Source organism: Epinephelus fuscoguttatus, linkage group LG19 (assembly GCF_011397635.1).
Source record: "Epinephelus fuscoguttatus linkage group LG19, E.fuscoguttatus.final_Chr_v1".
NCBI lineage: Eukaryota > Metazoa > Chordata > Actinopteri > Perciformes > Serranidae > Epinephelus > Epinephelus fuscoguttatus.
In genome coordinates, this window is record NC_064770.1 from 34,495,975 (window position 1) to 34,514,664 (window position 18,690).

General features: G+C 42.1%; 1 protein-coding gene across 2 annotated transcripts; it reads left to right on the top strand.

Moving 5' to 3' along the window:
- The first annotated feature begins 553 nt into the window (after positions 1 to 553).
- Positions 554 to 16,636, top strand: mmd2a (monocyte to macrophage differentiation-associated 2a). Of its 2 annotated transcripts, none has more exons than XM_049560800.1 (7): positions 554 to 945; positions 6,974 to 7,055; positions 11,951 to 12,111; positions 14,238 to 14,312; positions 14,399 to 14,500; positions 14,665 to 14,734; positions 15,092 to 16,636. In XM_049560800.1, the coding sequence occupies exons 1-7, from the start codon at positions 917 to 919 to the stop codon at positions 15,290 to 15,292; spliced, it is 720 nt and encodes a 239-aa protein (XP_049416757.1). In that variant the 5' UTR covers positions 554 to 916; the 3' UTR covers positions 15,293 to 16,636. The 2 variants fall into 2 exon arrangements, with proteins under 2 accessions (XP_049416757.1, XP_049416758.1); XM_049560801.1 differs by lacking the exon at positions 554 to 945 and adding an exon at positions 6,151 to 6,224.
- Positions 16,637 to 18,690: the final 2,054 nt, after the last annotated feature.

Consider the following 18,690-nt stretch of genomic DNA (forward strand, 5'->3'; position numbering starts at 1 on the left):
ATATTGAAGTAAAAGTAGTGTAAAATGTAAATACTCAAGTACAGAACAAATACCTTAAATTATATTAATTAATTGGAGTAAAGGTGTAATTACTGTCCAGCAAAAAAGTGCAGAAAATATTCAGAAGTTAACTAAATTAAAAAACAAACATCTAAATAATGAGAAAAAACTTTTTGGGTGTTTTCTGAGGTGCGTTTGGGGAACCTTGGACTTCTTAAATCCGAGCCTGACTGGAGCTGGCTGACTGTAAATGCTGCTTTTTGTCCACCAGTGTGCGCGCGCACATTATTCTCTCACCCCTGCACATGAAGGTAGGACACCATGAATAACTTTCTCACATTGTTTATAATTAGATCACGTTTTGTTGTTATCTTTGCATCTGTATTTTCCCACTGGATATGTTACCACCATGTGTGTGTGTGTGTGTGTGTGTGTGTGTGTGTGTGTTGTGGGGAGCGGTTTGTGTTTGCTGCTGTGTTATCATCAGCCTGGATAGGGGAAAGGGGAGGGGAAGGGAGGAGAGGAGAGGAGAGGAGGGGTTACAAACCCAGTCCCGCGGAACATCCTGCAAACACATCTAAGACTCGGAACAAAACTCTGCACAGTTTCCTCTCACGCTGCTGCTGGCTGCGGCTCACGTCTCCTCCGAGCTCCCGCCGCCGGGATGGCTGCTAGTTTGCCCGCCGGAGGAGTCCCCACACTTTAGACAGAGCCGTGGAGTTGTTGTTGTGTAGTTGACTCCGCAGGTCGATGTCCCCGCTGTCGGACTGGAGTGTGTGTGTTCAGACGCGCGGCGGTGGGACATCCGGAATGGGGGATCCGTAGGAGGAGACGACGCTCGCTGCTGTGTGTGTGTGTGTGCTGTTGGTAAATAGAGCGCACCAACGCGCGCGCGCACAGAGCCTACACGCACGAGATGGACTTTAAGAAAACAAAATTTGGGAGGTAATTTTTTTCATTATCTCAGGAAAGTTTGAGAGCTGATATCTGACTGGCAGCATGTTTTTCATGTGTGACACATCCTGTGCATCCATGCGCACTGACGCGCTGGCACAGCGACAAACAGAGGGATGTTATAGATTAGAGAGTGTGTGTGTGTGTGTGTGTGTGTGTGTGAAGACCATTACTTTCATTACTAGTGAAGTACCCAAACAAGCTGAGAGGAGCATGATAACAATTTCATTGTCAGTTTTACCAACAGAACAAGGTCTGCAAGATATGAGGAAAGTGAAAACATGTTACTTGAAAAATTACAATAAAATACAACAAACTAAAATAAATTATTCACAGTATTATCTTTTTGGACAAACTGCACATTGAAGTGAACACAGAAGGCACCAATAAAAACATTTTAAAGGAACAGTAGGAAGGTTTTAAGGGGATTTAGTGGCATCTAGCAGTGAGGTTTGCAGTTTGCAACCAGCTGAAACTTCTCCTGGTTAGAATTCCCTCTGTGTTCATTGCTCAAGAGGTTTTTACCAGGAGCTGAATTATCCACAGAGGGTTTTTTCTTCTCCAAAATAAATGGACCAGGTGATTAAAACCAGTAAAAACACTGAACACAGCAGGTTCATGTCACAAATTAGTGTTTCTCCTTTGCTGCTCGGGATGTTTTTCTGATCCAGACATTTCGGAGGTTTTAACCAGGAGCTGAATTATCTGTAGAGGTCTCTTCCTCTCCAAAACAAACAAACCCACAGATCTAAACCAGTAAAAACACTAAATAAAGTAGTTTTACGTAAAGCTAAAAGGCTTATTCTAAGGTAACAAAAACACAATTCTTATTTTTAAGGTGATCATACACTGTTATATTATATTCCATTCTGCCACACTGGACCTTTAAAGTAGAGCTGCGTAATTAATTGAAATATTATTGATTTGCAATATGCAGGCGCAATGTCTAGATCACAGGAGCTGCATATTTTTTGATAACGGTAAAATGTGTTGCAACATACTTTCATAAATGAAGCACTGTGGTGCAACAGATGCCCCGGCCTACAGATCATACTCTAGATACGAGGGAACATGCTTGTGTGGTACAGAACCCAGCAATAATCACACTATCATCATTTTATACATTTTTCAGTGGAAATTAAATATAGTAGCAGCCCTAATTCAAAGTGCAGTTTTCTACTGATACTCTCTTTCAGCTAACTCAGATAATCCCTGAGTGATATCGTAGTCTTTAACGATGTGTTAATGCACAAGCAGCCCTCATTAGAATCACTATATCTTGCACCAAGGTGCTGCTCCATCTGTTTTCCCACTCGGGCGGCAACTAACGATAATTTTCACTGTCAATTACTCTGCCAATTATTTTCTTGATTTAAAAATTAGTCTATAAAATGCCAGAAAATAGTGTAAAAACGTGACCAGTGTTTCCCAAAGCCCAAGATGACGTCCTGAAATGTCTTGTTTTGTCCGCAACCCAAAGATATTCAGTTTACGGTCGTAAAGAAACCAGAAAACACTCACATGTAAAGGTCCGGTGTGTCAGATTTAGGGGGATATATGGACAGAAATTTAATGTAATAGAATAAGTATGTTTCTATATCTACATAAGGAATGGGTCCTTGTCTCTGGAGATCGTCATGTTGCATCACCATGTTTCTACAGTAGCCCAGGAGTCTCATTTATAAACATTGCGTATGTACAAAAGGAGGCGACTTCCCATGCAAAAGTTGACATCTATGAAAACAGACTTGATGGGAGAAACTTTGACTCATGCTTAGGAACATTTTGGAGATGGGAAATTGAATATTGAATTGAATATTTTTTGGTGCACACCATTTTTGGCTCTTGTCAGTATGTACATTTTAAGTATGGATCCTATGCATTGTTTTATAAATGAGAGCTCAGAGCAGACAAATCAAACCGTGGCTCCAGATAGAGTCATTCGCATTTTAGTGTTGGTACCTCTGAGATGAGCAGTGCTGGAAAACACAGATTTTTTTAACGTGAAACCGCTTTACAGCTTTAAATCACCAATTCTGTTTGTTCTGGAGAGGAAGGAAGAGGCCTCTGCAGATAATCTGGCTTCCGGTTAAAACCTCATGAACATCTGGATAGGGTGAGCACATTAGCAGGTGCTAGGTGAGCAGCCTGCCTGTGACGTGCCAAACAGTGTCAGAGATACACTGATATTTAATGTGAAACCGCTTTATTTAGTTTTGTTTATTGGTTTAAATCACCTGCTCCGTTTGTTTTCGGAGAGGATAATTCGGCTCCTGATCGATAAACGTGAAGGGAATTCTAAATCCCTCTAAATCCCCCTAAATCTTACACACTGTTTCTTTAAGAAGCTGAAATCAGATAATTTTGGCTTGTTTCCTTTTTAAAAAAATTACTGTACTACTATTGATTATCAAATCAGTCAGCGATTACTTTTATAGTTGACAGCTCTACTTCCTGTCCGTCTGTCTGCCATCCAGGACTCTGTATGTGTGTGTGTGTGTGTGTGTGTGTGTGTGGGAGATGGCGATAATCGTGAGAACCAGAGTTTGAGTCCCCGAGGAGATGAACTTGAGCTTTACTGTAAAAGGAAAAGCCCTGCAGTTACAGAGAGTGTATACACGAACACACACACACACACACACACACACACACACACACATTCCTATCGCGTACGCTGTCATGCAATGACTCAAAGATTCTGATCCTCTCAGATTCAACCAATCCTATTAATGTATGCAATGTGCTGTAATGGGCTTTTGTAACCAAACACTGGTGTTGTGAGGTGAAAACAAGCCACACACACACACACACACACATGCAAACATACATCGAACCATATGACACTCACGTGCAGAAAAGTGTATGGAACGAAACAATCTGAAAACATGAAAGAGAGAAAGGAGAGAATAGTGTGCTGATGAGGACAACAATGCCCGCTCTGATCAGAGCCTGTGAATCCCTATCCTGTCCTTTCAGTTCATTACACACACACACACACACACACACACACACACACACACACACACACACACACACTCACACAGAGTTCTGTCATAACCGATTAGAGGACATCAGAGTGCTACATTCAGGTCCATTGATAGCCCTACAATACCACAACAGTGCTCAGAAAAATACTGCTCTCTTGTTGTGCACTTGGCACGGACTGTCGTGGAACTGCAGGGGAAACTAAAGGCATGGCGGCCATACAATAATCTAATGTTACTAAGTGTTTTCTTCCTGTGGATTACATCTTGAGAAAGATAGAGCATGTGACACAATCATGCAAACATTCACACGTAACAAGTCTAGAAAAGTCCAGAGCAGTGATACTCAGCTTACAGCCTGTGGGCCAGATCTCGGTGCAGGGGGCTCGCCAACCTGTTTCAATCAGGAGAGACAGAAGAATGAAGTTTAATGTGAAATACAAGTGTAGAGACTAAGAGATGATTTGTGCAGATAAGATTTAGCAAAAGTCTTTTGGACACCAGAGGAGATTATTTGTGATCTTGGGACATCTGATCGGCAGCAAGATAAACCCCCCCATGGAGTCCAGACACTGGTGGAGGTGGTGGTGGTTGATGACTTTGGTTGATGACTGCTGAGGCGAATAGAGGCTGCATCGGAGAAGACTAGGTGGAACCATATTTAAAATGAGGAGCAGTGAGATGATAGTCTGACAGAGAAGGTGTGTCGCTGCGCAGTTGGTTGATTGTGGATCAGCTGTAGAACAGGTGAAGCCTTGATTGACAGCCCCGAACACTGACAGCCACAGATGGAGCGTGACTGAACTTTTGCTCGAGCTTCATTTCTTATTCACAATGAAAATAAACTGATTCATACTGGGATTTATTTGTACTTTGAATGTGAATAAGGTGGCACAGTGTATTAAAAAAACATCAAAATACACCTTATGTAGAAAAAGGGTGGGAGAGAGGAGGATCCCCGAACCTCCTGGCAGAAGTCAGGGCTCCAAATCTCCACAGTTCCCAAACTGAAACACCCGTGTGTGCAGCTGACTTGTGTGGGGCCGCTCATATGGACTTGCGTCTTGGCAAAGATGAGTAAAGACAGGCGTAATAACTTTGCTATGTTAGTGTTAGTTAGCAAATAAAAAAGAGATGCGGTGTTTGTGGAGGTTGGGTGTGGAAGTCAGATGTGCTCTGTGCAGCCCTGATGCCTCGTAACACTCATAACAACTTGACCTACCACAGGAAAACACACTGACATTCTTGTTATGAGGGTTCTGGTGGTGAGTGCACAAACACACACTCACACACACACACACTCATCTCACGCTGAAATGTAAAGTAAGACGACCACATTCACGTGACAGCTTTTGAAAAGCTAATGTTGGTGATCAAGACGTGATAAGAGCAGCAGATATGTAGCGTGTTCTTCTGACTAGGTTTCCTTTCATTTGCAGATAAGAGTTATCTTGTGATTTCCCCGAATATTTAACTTCTAATCACTTTCAAAAGGTTAATACAGAAGTCACTCTTTCACACTACATTAGAGAAATACAAAACCGTACTAATGAACCTTCATTAATATAGGCCTATATTTTATCTACAAGTGCACGTCACACACTGAGCGAGCCGCCTGTTAATGACGCTGTGGGCTAATGGGCATGTAGCTACTTCCATGTTTCAGATGATACGTCATGTTTGTAGTCGACCAAAGAAGATGAGCTTACATATCACCTTGGGTTCGTCCTTCACCTTCTCAAAATGATCCCACACTTTGGATTTCCTGCCCGACATGTTATTAACTAGACGATGACGTGTTTAAATCTTGTTTTTGTCAAGAGGGGCGTGTCTGATCTCCGCTAACTTGTCAGAGATGGTGGATTTTAAATGCTTGTGCGACACGTTTAGGCAAAGAGTAATATGAGCAGTGGTCATATCAGGTGTCTCAGGGAAGCTTGGTATCTGAGAGTGAAGGAAATATCTGATTTGCAAATACCTGAAAAAAATGGATATTTGGCAGGTTGAGGTTTGCAGAGAGTTGTTGAAATGAAAATTAAATCTTTTGTATTTCTAAATACCTTGGTATACCCTAATACCTTGACACCACCCGAGCATGGTTTGGACTCTGAAATTACTTTTTTTCGCCAGATGTCTGGTCGTTGTGTTATGCAAGACTTTTTCCAGCTACATTAACAGACATGTTTTGGGTTTCCGGGTGTTTTATAGGTGAAGGCTGAGACAAGAGACAGGATCCCTTTATCTGCGTCTTCTCCTGATTCACTTTCTCCTCACTGTGCTGAATTGGTACGCTACAACAAACAGTTACGGGGTGTGTGTATGTGTGTGTGTGTTGGGAATGAGGCGTGATGTCAGTGTGTGATGATGAGGCATCGGCCTAAATGTGTAATCAAATAACACAGCTGACCGACGCAGACACACCTGTGGCCCTGCACGAGAGGCTACATTCAAAATAGTGTGTGTGAGTGTTTATGTGAGTGTGTGTGTTTGTGTGTGCATCTTGTCGTATAAAATGTGGTTTCGTAACATCTCCAGATGTGTTTTTCCCTGTAAGCTGGGATTGAGAGATTTACTGCTGATTAAATAGCGTACACAACACACACACACACACACAAGCAAACACACACACAGTAACTTCCTCAGTAGTTTATGGCAACATAACAAATAATGCAAAATAGAGTTAGTGGTCAGTGGTATCCTGTTGTTTTAGTACAGGCAGTGACATCACTGGTGGCCATAGCAACGCAGACAGTTGCCCCAGTAACGATGAGGTGCACTAAAATGCAGACAACGTGATGTGGATTAGAGACCTGTAAATCCTCCAAGAATGACCATCACACACACACACACACACACACACACACACACACACACACACACACACACACTGTCAGCACACAGTAACTTATTAACTAATAAAGCTGAACCTTGTTTTGCCTCCAGATCTGCATTCATTACCTGAACCTGTCTCACTCTCCCCTCTCTCTCTCTCTGTCTCTCTGTCTCTGCCCCCCCTCACCTCACCTCTCTCTCAGGTTCATGAACTGCAGGGTTCCAGCCAGTAAGAGATACCAGCCCACCGAATACGAACATGCTGCAAACTGTGCCACACACGGGGTGAGCTGAACAAATACAGACAGACAGAAACACACTGTCAGAGTAAAAGCTTTCTGTTCCTCAGCCCTCCTGGTGTTCCTCTGGTTCACTCTTTCTATCCCAGACTGTCCCTGTTAGGGCTGCACATTATACCGTCATTTTTTACCGTCTTTGAAGCATCAACCTGCACGATAAACACACTACGTAAGACTTTAAATGTAGTAACAGCGTATTAAATGACATTCTGTCTGTAGGCACTATTTTATCCTCTGGTCAGTCAGACAGAGCCTTCACCAATAGGCAGGGTCCAACAACAGGACAACCGGACAACAATAGGATGGCTTGGTGCCAGTAAAAAGTTATGCTGGTCCAGTAAGTACAATCAACTAGTTGCCTGATGTGCTCAAAAAAGTTAGCGAGCAAGCAAGCGAGCAATGTAACATCTGCTCAACTGTGTGAAACTTTGCTCTGCTCTGAAAGCACTCCAGACGTCTCTCTCTCCAGCAACGCTTTCCAGCTCCTCCTGGAGGACCCCGAGGTGTTCCCAGGCAAGACGAGATATATTGTCTCTCCAGCATGTTCTGGGTCTGCCACAGGACCTCCCACTAGTTGGACATTCCTGGAACACCTCAAACAGGAGGAGCCCAGTCGGCATCTGATCAGATGCCTGAACCACCTCAACTGACCCCTTTCGAAACGAAGGAGCAGCGGCTCTACTCCGAGCTTCTCACACTATCTCTAAGGTTGAGCCCAGCCACCCCACAGAGGAAACTAATTTCGGCTGCTTGTATCTGTGACCTCATTTTTACGGTCAGTATCCAGAGCTCATGACCATAGGTGAGGGTTGGGACGAAGATGGACCAGTAAATTGAAAGCTTTGCCTTAAGGCTCAGCTCCCTGCATCGCTGTAGACGCTGTGCCATACTGCCGATCAACCTCACGCTCCATTCTACCCTCACTCATGAACAAGACCCTGAGATACTTGAACTCCATCACTTGGAGCAGTAACTCTCTCCCAACTCAGAGGGGACAATCCACCATTTTCCTGCAGAGAACCATGGCCTCAGACTCAGAGGTGCTGACTCTCATCCCGACTGCTTCACATTCGACAGCAAACCGCCCCAGTGCGTGCTGGAGGTCACGGTGTGATGAAGCCAACAGAACCACATCATCTGCAAAAAGCAGAGATGCAATTCTGAGGTCCTCCCCACGCCTGCGCCCTCAGATCCTGTCCACGAATACTTGTCTCTGATTGTTCAGTTACGGCACTCGACATGCTGTTATTTCTGAACAGCAGATCGTTGCATGGACACAGTTCTGATCACAGATGCTAAGCTAAGGCAATAAAATCATTGTTAAATCACTGTAATTGTTTTAAAATTGATATTTTGTGTCATATTAATGATTTTCTTAGCAAGTAATAAGTGGGATATTGTGCGGTGAGTGGGTCATTATTGACAAATGAACCCTGATAGGGTGATGCAAGACCCTGACGAGAAGTGGAGGGTCTTGCATCACCTTAAAAGGGGTTTATGTGGGGTGTTGCATTACCCTGCCAGGATTCATTTTGCAATAATGACCATGAAATGACGGTCAATCCTAAAACAAAGATATGCAAAAGAACATCTATTGCATCTGAGTGAAAACCATACAACTGGGTTGAGAATGATGACTCGTGTTATAATGGAAGGCTTTGAGGAATAGCTCAGTTGCGAGATCCAGAGAGAGACATGTATGTATGTTAGACTGCGCTCAGTAGACAGCTGTTAGCGATCAGAGCAAAGAAGAAAGTGGCAGTAAAGCTGTCAGCTGGTTGTTAATGTACAGGTTTTAAATAAACTCTGCAGATCCTCAAGACCTAAGTCAAGTAAATATAGGTACAGAAGAAGTCTGAGTCACGAAATGAATACACTTTAATATCTTTTTATTTATCAAGCTTAATATTGTTAATGCTACATTCAACAAAATTATTACATATATTCCTCATATCTTTAAGCCCTGTCACCGTGCGTTCTGTGTTGGGTGAGTCAGTGAATTCAGAGAAGCCTCTGCAAAGATGGAGAGGATTGCGAGGAATGAGGCAGAATATGGAGGATTTTTGGCAGTGACATAGAGGCTATAATCTGTGATTCAGCCTGTAGCTTTCTCTAATCTGCTGTAATCCCTGCGCGCTTCCGCCTCTGACAGAGCAAGGCAGACAGTGAATGAAACAGACAGAGAGACATGGAAGGAAACAGAGAGGAAACATGGCCGTAATGACTTTAAATCCTTAAAACGGGACAGGGTTTTCTGATACTTAACTCCATTCATTCATTCTTTCACTTAGGTGTTTTAAGTGTTATTTCACAGGGAGCAGTGTATCCCATAAACATCAAGTATCATCTTCACCTTTTACTAGTACTTTCTGTATGAGAAGATTTATTCCACGCTTGTGTTCATGTGGTAGATATGGAGCTACAGCATAGAAACATCTTAGCTTAGCTTAGCATAAAGACTGGAAGCAGGGAAACAGGTAGCTTGGCTCTGTCCAAAAGACCAAAATATGCCTAACACCTCAAAAGCTCACTAATTAATGTGCTATATTAGTTAAATCTGTGGCTGTTTCACCCACTGTCATCCCCTATAGTGCCAGAGCCAGACGTGCGCACGTGCGAGTTCCACAGCCACGGTTATAGACGTCCGCATATGTGAGTTTCAGAGCCACTGTTTAAGATGCGGGAGCTCAAGAGGAGGGGGGGGGGGGGTATCTGTCAATCATTTTTTTATGTGGCCAATCAGAGGCTTAGAATCCTGTCAGATTTTAATTCAGCCAATCACTTCACAGTTAGGAGTAGTCAAAGTTTCAACAAGCTAACTATGCTAGCGTCTGCGCACCAACTCCTTGAGCATAATGGAATGTATTAACTTCAACCACTGCTCATTTTAAAAAGGACCACAGCGAGAAAATGTCTTATTTGTTTAAATCATATCACAATTAACGAACTATGAATCATAATCCATGTTTCCATCAGCCTGTTTAGATGCGCATCTAGAGGTATCAAAATTCAAATTAAAATCCCCTGATTCACACAAACTAAAATACGCTCACTTTAGCCAGGTTTTGGTTGATTCGAAAAAATGTTGATTCGCAAAACGGGGGATGGAAACAGTTATGTTTGAATTAAGTCTGACATAGCGCACCTCTCTCCATGGTGATATCCACACTCTGGGTCGGGAAGGCGGTAATGCATTTACAAGCTGGTTGCCAACCGCCAGAAAACGTAGAAGAAGAAGAATGCGAGACTTGTTTCCGGTTCTGCGGAAAACTCGCGCGAGTTCATAGCTTTCACCAAAGTCTGTACATTTAATGGAAACACACAGGATTTGTATTTCTTTTAATGCGCATTTCTCAATGATTTGAATCACTTTTGGATGCAAACATAGCTATGGTTGTTTGTTTCTGACTGCCATCATTAGCTAGCGTCGCTAATATGCTAGCGCGCACGTTAGCTGGCGCTGCTAGCAGGCTAGCTAAGTTAGCTGAAATGTTGCCTATTTCGACTCCAGAATGTTGATAAAAAACAGACAGACGGCAATGTCTTTAATCAACATTTTAAAGTGTAAATAGACAACTTTTCAGCTAGCATTATGCTGGTAGCCAGAAACACATATCTACAATCCATTATCCATTTGATAATCTAAACAAAGAACACGTTTCCTTGGAGTGGTCCTCTTGAAATGAACTGTGGTGAAAGTTGCTATATTCTCTATTGATCCATGATTAAGGAACTGATAAGGAGACAGTGTTAGCTAGCGAGCTTGTGCGCTAGGTAGTAGAGAAGTTTTTTTTATTTCAGCTTTAAACAAGCAATTGTGAACACAAGGCTAACGTTATTTTTTTAACAACAAAAATCTAAAATATGTATTTAGCAATCTCCGTCCAGACAACATACAACTAAGAGTCTGGTGCTTGTGCATGCGCAGTCTAAAATGGTGGCTCTCTAGCTCTACAGGGGGGTATTTCTGGTTTCCCCCTGTTTTCAGTCTCTGTGCTAGGCTAACAGGTCTTGTGGCAAAACAGGAAATTGATTTTTTTTTACGCTCCTTTTTTTTGTATGGATTAAATATAAAATGTTAACTTGTGAGCATGACATGGCAGGTGGAATTTGTTAGCGTTGCACAAAGCTAGATTAGCTTTTTCCAGTCTTTATGCTAAGCTAAACGAACTGGCTAGTGCTAGCTTTGCCTTTGTACTAAACACCTTTGTGTGCGGGGGTTGTTTTTTAGCCTGTGGTTAATTCAAATGGCAATATATATTTTTAAACTATAGTATTTTAACACAGCAAAAACCAATATCATACATTTTTTGGAATAAGAACAACTTTTTCTGAACTTTTCGCACTGCAATTAAGGATCAGCCATGCTATGCAGAACATCGTCATGTCGCAAATATGATGAACCTGTTGCAATGTCACAAATTTGCATCCTGGTATGAATAGTTTTGATGTGTTTGTGGTGAGTATTTAGCATGTTTGCGTTGTTTCTTCGCCACATCTGGTGTGTGAAGGCCTTTAGCGTTCAGACACGAGACTGGCATCAATCTTCTCATTGAACTTTCGGCAAGACACTGAGTATTTCCTGAACTGTTGCTTAAACAGAGGTTCCAGCTGTTTCTCCTGGATTCACAGAGGAATGTTAACAATGTCAGGAAGACAAAGGACAGTATAATTTCCCCTCAAGAGGCTCTACCGAGTAAAATGCCTGGTTACATTCTTAGTGTTTGCAAATACTAGATTTATTTTATATACAGTTTAAACACTTAACCGGAAAATTTAAAAAAAAAGGTCTCAAATGAAATGTAAGATGCAGCCTGTCAGTATGTATCAAGAGAAAAAGATGTGAACCTGTGGTTTTGTGTGTTTCTGATCTTTTTCCAGTTGTGGATCCTCCCCAGTCTGCTGGGCGGGTCTCTGCTCTACTTCCTGTCTGTGGACCAATGGCATCGCACAGCTGCCTGGCTCTATGGGAGCGGTCTCACAGGCCTGTTTGTCACCTCAACACTCTTCCACACCGCTGCCTGGAAAATCAGCCACCTCCGGTTCGTATGTGTGTATGTGTGTTGCAGAAGATGCTGGCAGGGATTTGGCAGATGTGCATGTGTGTGTTTATGTGCTGCTCCGGTAGACATTTACATCACACTCAGACGTACAGTTTGTTAATTATGACAGAGCCAGAAGGCCAGAGAGCAAACAACAGATGTGGCGTGGTAATGAAAACATTTCACATCATCTTCAGCTTGTACCCCTCTACTAAGTGTTCGCTCACATATTAACAGTCAAACACACTGTCACATGAAAACAAACACTTTGACTTTCCACATTCAGTTTTGTCCACTTTCCTGTCATGAACCCATAAAACTTTAACCATAAAATAAATCTCACACAGCCATGCTCTTAAAATGCTGCTTAACTAATCCAGACTAACATGTTATCCGGGCCAAAATAATTGTTAATTCTTTCAGTGGTCTAATCGTTTTTATTTGAGGTGGCGCCCTTTTTGTTCACTGGATCCCAAACTATTTTAGGTTTCAGGTAGAAGGGTCTTTCTTAATTGATTTGTATAACACCAAGAAATAATGGTTTCACCCAACCTGCATGCTCTTATTTCAAAGTATAATTACATGAAAACTTCATTATACTATTTAGAGATTAATAAGTATCTGAAAATGATAAAGCAGCAGCTTCCAGGGCTTAAAAATGAAGCCAATGCAGAAGTGCCAAAAAACTGCAGTTCCCCTAATGGCCACTTGAGGGTGGCTCTGAGAGTGAGTCAATCCCCGTTGAAAAATATATTAAAATTGCCAAATTTACAGCAGAAATTAACACGTTCACAGCCCTAATTTCAACATTCATGACAACTGTACAGAGGGTGAATTTGTATAAAACTCACCTGTTTACATTTTGTTTTATTTATTTATTTATTTTTTTTATTTATTTAAAGCATAAAGTTATGCATATTTAGGGGCGCGGCTGCCTACAAGCGATACTACAATCTGTGAGTCAGGTGCACCCCTCGCTTCTCCACAACTCCACCCTCTCATCTAAATATGGTCACTTCTGGCTGCAAAAAAAACAACAAAAAAAACAAGATGGCGAGCGCCAAAATGCCGAGCCCGAGGCTTCAAAATGGGAGTCCACAAACCAGTGGTTGATGTTACAGTGGCTACATCCATTTTCTTTATACAGTCTATGGTAAAAGCCATGCATCGAAAATGTTATTTACCTAAAACTATGTAATTATAAACAGGAAAATGTATTTAAATATGAAAAGTAAAGGTACTCAGTTCAGAAACATTTAAATCAATTTAATAAGTAAAAAAAGTGAAATGTTTTTGCATGACGAATTTTTAAAAAATTGTCAAAATACTTACCATTTAATTTTGTGGTCAGTTGACTGTTATAATGGTTTCAGCCACACTTGTATATTTTAATATTAATTGTGCGCAAAAAATCTTAATTTCATGTCTGTGGGGGGTTCCGAAAAAAGTGCCAACCAGGTACCAGACTGTGAGCAGCACATCCAAAAGACACAGTGACCAAAAAAACTCAAATATAACGAGGTCAAACGCTGAATAAGAGTGAATCTGGGGTTGGCTTTTACTTTTACTTTTGCTGGTGTGTGTTTTTACAAACAACAGTCCTGTGTAATATACCTTCAAGGACTTGTTTCTATGTCAACAGCTCCAGATGCTTTAATTTCAAGAACCGAGACATCCAGACTCATGTCAAATAAACAATAAATAAGTCATTTATGTATTTAAAACAGAGCTCAGGACTAAATTCATTAATTTTAATTATTGTGTAACTCTGAGCTATTTTAGCTTCTAGCTCAGGTTTGTGCGATTATTCTGGTTTTATTAACATATTCACCCAAGAATGTGGTGATTAGATTCCAACTGTTAAACAGCTCCTCTGGCATATGACACATGATAGTCCTACAGACACAACAAACTCTGTTTTATATGCTGAAGGACGGAGTCAAGGGAAGTTTGAATTTGTTGTGTGTGTATTCACAACAACCAAACCTGCTCTGTGAAGCTTCAGCTCTTTGCTTGGTGATATTTTGGGCAGTCTGAGTCCTGCACAGTTTGGAGATTATGGATTAAACTAGATAAAGGTTATCATGATTTACGAATGAGCTCGTCCTCTCTTTGTCTGTGTGCAGGAAAGTGGAGCAGCGTTTCCACATGTGTGACAGAATGGCCATCTACTTCTTCATAGCTGCGTCCTACTCTCCCTGGTGGGTCAATAAGTCACATGCAGTCTGGTGGGTAACGTAGCTGGTTGACAAACAGTGACCGTACCAATGTGTGTGTGTGTGCTCAGGTTGATGCTGAGGGAGCTGGGGCCCTGGGCGTGCCACATGCGCTGGCTGATATGGGTCATGGCTTGTGTAGGATCCATGTATGTCTTCTTTTTCCACGAGAGGTAACACAGCCTGTCTTTGTGTCCCCGTGTCCCCGTGTGACACAATCAACCTGACACCAGACTCCTGCCCCTCGAAGTGTTTACAGCAAACAATGAGCTGCTGTTTGAAGCAGAAACAATTAGACGGAAGATTGGAGGTGTTATATTCTGTTTCCTACCTGCAGGTACAAGCTGGTGGAGCTGTTTGGGTATGTGGCCATGGGGGTCGTTCCAGCTCTGGTCATCCTGTCTATGGTGAGTGCAGAACACAAAGAGTTTTCTTTCTCTGCTCCTGAGGGGAAAAAAAACTTATGTAAAGCCTTCTTCCGCTGCAGCAGACTTCCTGCTATTGTGTGGGAATCAGACACTGTCAGTATTTAAAGAACCAAACAGGTGGTTTTGTTTGCTTTAACCCATTACCTACAAATCACATGGAGTTCCTGTGAGATACCAGCAGACTGTTGTCCAAATATACAGCTTCAGATTGACTTCCTCTCAGGTTTAAGTTTGGCATTATTATATATATATACATATATATATATATATATATGTATTATAGTCTGTAAATCCCATGTAAAGACCAAAGGACCTGCATTGTTTGAACTCTTGCAGGTGGATCGTGCTGGTGTGTGTGAACTGGCACTGGGAGGCGTCTTCTACGTGGTGGGCGTGGTCTTCTTTAAGAGCGATGGCCTCGTCCCGTTTGCCCACGCCATCTGGCATCTTTTCGTCGCAGTGGGAGCATGCATTCATTACTACGCCATCTGGAGGTACCTGTACTTACCTGGGCCGCTGCTGCAGACGTCGAGGTGACTAGCTGCTCTCAGCTGACATCACCTGTGTTCTGAGACCACTGTGTTCTTGACTGCAACTAACCCGACTCTTGAGGCTACACAGATTGTGCTGAGATGATCTGACTGTCAGATGAGAAACACTCGGACCAAACACTCGTATCGTCTAACTACATGTCATTTCAACATGCTAATCATGTAACAGACTGATCAGGGAACATTCAGTTTGACTGGATCAAAGATGAGCAAAAACACGACTCTGCTGTATCAGACATGTTATTATCACACATGATGTAAGAGGTGTCTCCATCACCTCATGGGAGATGTTGGCACAAATGGCAACATATAAAGTGCCAGAAGCTTTAGATGACGAATGTTCAGTGAAACGTATACTATGCAGGATTTTCCAACAAAGCAATCTGTAGACTCATACAAAAGTAATCCCTCAAATGTCACGTATGACCCACTAGCAATTAGCAATCATCCAACAATCTAACAACTAATCAGCTTAGCTCTAAAGCCTAGTTATGAGTTAAATTAAAAATCTACAGTGATTACTTTAACTTGGTTAGAGGCGGGGTAGATGAATTAAGGAGCCTGCCCTCAGCTCCCTACTGACACCAGCAGAAGAACGAACTAAAGGAAACTTAAATAGGCTCAAACATGATTTATTTATATATTATTCCCCTCCCCAAAGAAAATACAGGAGGAAAAAAATTTGAAAAAAGGTAATCAGAGGAACTTCCGCTAATCAGGAAAAAAGCAAAACATTGCAAAAAAGAAAAATATCCCCCCCAAAAAAGGAATCAAACTCACCAGGGTGGAAACAAGAAAAGAACAACCGGTCGAGGAAACACTAAAAGCAAGAGGTTTATTTTTCCTCCAACCCAGGCTGTCCGGTCTCCACCACCGTCCTCCTTTCTTCCTCAGCAAAGCCCAAAAACCCTCCCCAAACAATTCCCTGCTCGTTTGTGTCCCAAAGACCACACCCCTTCACCCGTGTGCAGCAGCACACCTGAACCAAGTTAACTTAACAAGATAGAGACACTGCAAGACACATTGACAGTATATTTGAAAGCTACTCTGCTTCAAAACCCTCCAACAATACTGTACATGTCTCCCCTCACCTTTGTGGCGCTGTCACACACGTGCCAGAACATAAGCAGCAGGCAACCAAGAGGGAACTACGAGAATCACAAGCACAGTGCCAAAAAATACCCCCAAATATCGAAAGACGAAAACACCAAGTGGACAAAGCTCTCTCACTTTTGCTTGCAGGCGTGTTTTCGAACTGTAACTGACAATTCCTGCATAGTACACCTTTAAATGAACAGTTTCACAATTTGCTATTTTACTTATTCACCTTCCTGCAGAGAGTTAGATAAGAAGATTAAAACCACTGTCATGTCTGTGTGCTAAATATGTAGCATATATGCTACTTAGATGCTACATACGTGTACATATGTGTGTACGCCAGGAGGCAGTTAGCTTAGCTTAGCACAAAGACTGGAAACAGAGGGAAACAGCTAACTGCCTCTGTCTAATGGAGTGATTACACCAAATTACGAAGAAGGGGGTGTTTTTCCTCATTTACCGTGAGGATCCAAGGACAGAGGGATGTCGTATGCTGTAAAGCCCTCTGAGCCAAATTTGTGATATTGGGCTTTATAAATAAAATTGAAATTGCGCCGGGTGACGCAAATGACAAAGACGTGAAATTCATGCAGTTTGTGCTAGTTAGAATTTTTCAGCTTTAAGACATTGGCGTGACGCCGTGTCGTGGAAGCCTTTCAGCGCTGAGATCTAGTTAACGTTACTGAGAATCAGAAATGGACGACGAACGGCAGTACAGAGACAGAACAAAAAAAGGGAAGGGCGCACATCTTCCGTGTTAACAACATTACTTGATTCCAGCTATCAGCTGAACGTTTGTTTAATCTTTAATCACGACATAAGTTTGCATACGCCCGTTGGGATTCCGTTGTCACACCTATGGACAGCTCCAAATTCTCAACCCTCTCGTTTTTGTTGTCGCCTTTTCATCACTACAAATGCAACTGTATTAAATCCAGCTACAAAAACATAACAAGCCAGATATTAAAACGGGAGTACAGAGAGTCGTTGCTTTGGAGATGATACTCCGTCTCGTCTACCTGTGTTGGTGTGAACTGGGCTTAAAGCTGCCTCAACTAATTTTTACAAAAATCTAAGATCTAAAAATGACAAGTTGCAGTTTCATGCATGCTCTAATATGTAACTTGATAGCAGGAACTTCCTGGAGTCTTGTCATCACCTTGATGTTGTGAGGCAATCAACAGACACTCCAGGAAGTCATTGCTTTTATGCTAAGCTAAGCTAAGCTAAGCCTAGCAGCCTCTGGTGGTAGCTTCATATTTACCGTACGGATATGAGAGTGGATCAACTTTATTTATTTATTTTTTTTTAAAGATTTTTTGCCTTTATTTTATAGGACAAATTTAGCATGAAATGGAGAGAGATAGTGGGAATGACTTGATTTGTACATTGGGTGCCTGCGCTACCAGGTGAGCTAGTGGGCACCGCAACTTTCTTAATTAACTCTCTGCAAGACAGCAAATAAACCTACAAACTGTCAATCTATTCCGTTAATCACACAACTCCATAACAAAACTGACGCTATACAGTCTGTGACTACACCTCCTGAACTATCCTACACTAGTAACTCCACTCTTTCCATATTCCAACCGTAAGTGATGTGCCAAAATGTGCCACAGAGGCATTCCTTTATACTGGTGCTAACCCTGACTTTATTCTAGTTTTGCCCATTTTGCACAGCGGCAAAATATGAAACTGTAGAGCTGGCACTACAAACAACACACTCGCTGACACTGGTTTCACAAACAAACAACTGACAACCGATGACCTGCTTTTATTCCAGGAAAATGTCGACTGTTGAGGAGGCCTCAGTAGAGCTGGCCTGATCGTGATTCTGTTTTGATGTTAGTCTTGAATCTGCCTCAAAATCAACTCTCCTAAGTTACTGTAATGTGATTTGAAAGATGAAAACGTAGAGCTAATGTAGCGCTAACTGTGCTCTGGGTCAGATGTTAAATTCGTAAGAATGTCAAGGCTGTGCGCGTTGATTATCTTGTTTAGAGGACTATGATTGCCAGTTTTGTTTCAGTGATGCACTCTTAACCTTGAGCACTTTTCTATCAGCAGCAACAGTGTTGAATAAAGTAGAATTCCCCCGAATTCCTCTGAATGACAGACTTTAAAAGGGACAGTGCGCCACGTTATGTGTGGATATCCACTCAGTGTTGATGGTAAATGTAGTCAGTCCAAGCAGTAAATTATATTTACTGAAAAATAGGAGGGAATGTTTACGTGTCAGTGAGGACACACAGACAGGAGACAGGACATCTAGAGCACGCCCCCTGG

Excerpts from the sequence above, each read along its gene's own strand:
- mmd2a (XM_049560800.1), top strand. The coding sequence starts at position 917 with ATGGACTTTAAGAAAACAAAATTTGGGAG. Across the intron at positions 946-6,973 it reads AAGAAAACAAAATTTGGGAG|GTTCATGAACTGCAGGGTTC; the intron begins GTAATTTTTTTC and ends CCTCTCTCTCAG. Across the intron at positions 7,056-11,950 it reads CAAACTGTGCCACACACGGG|TTGTGGATCCTCCCCAGTCT; the intron begins GTGAGCTGAACA and ends ATCTTTTTCCAG.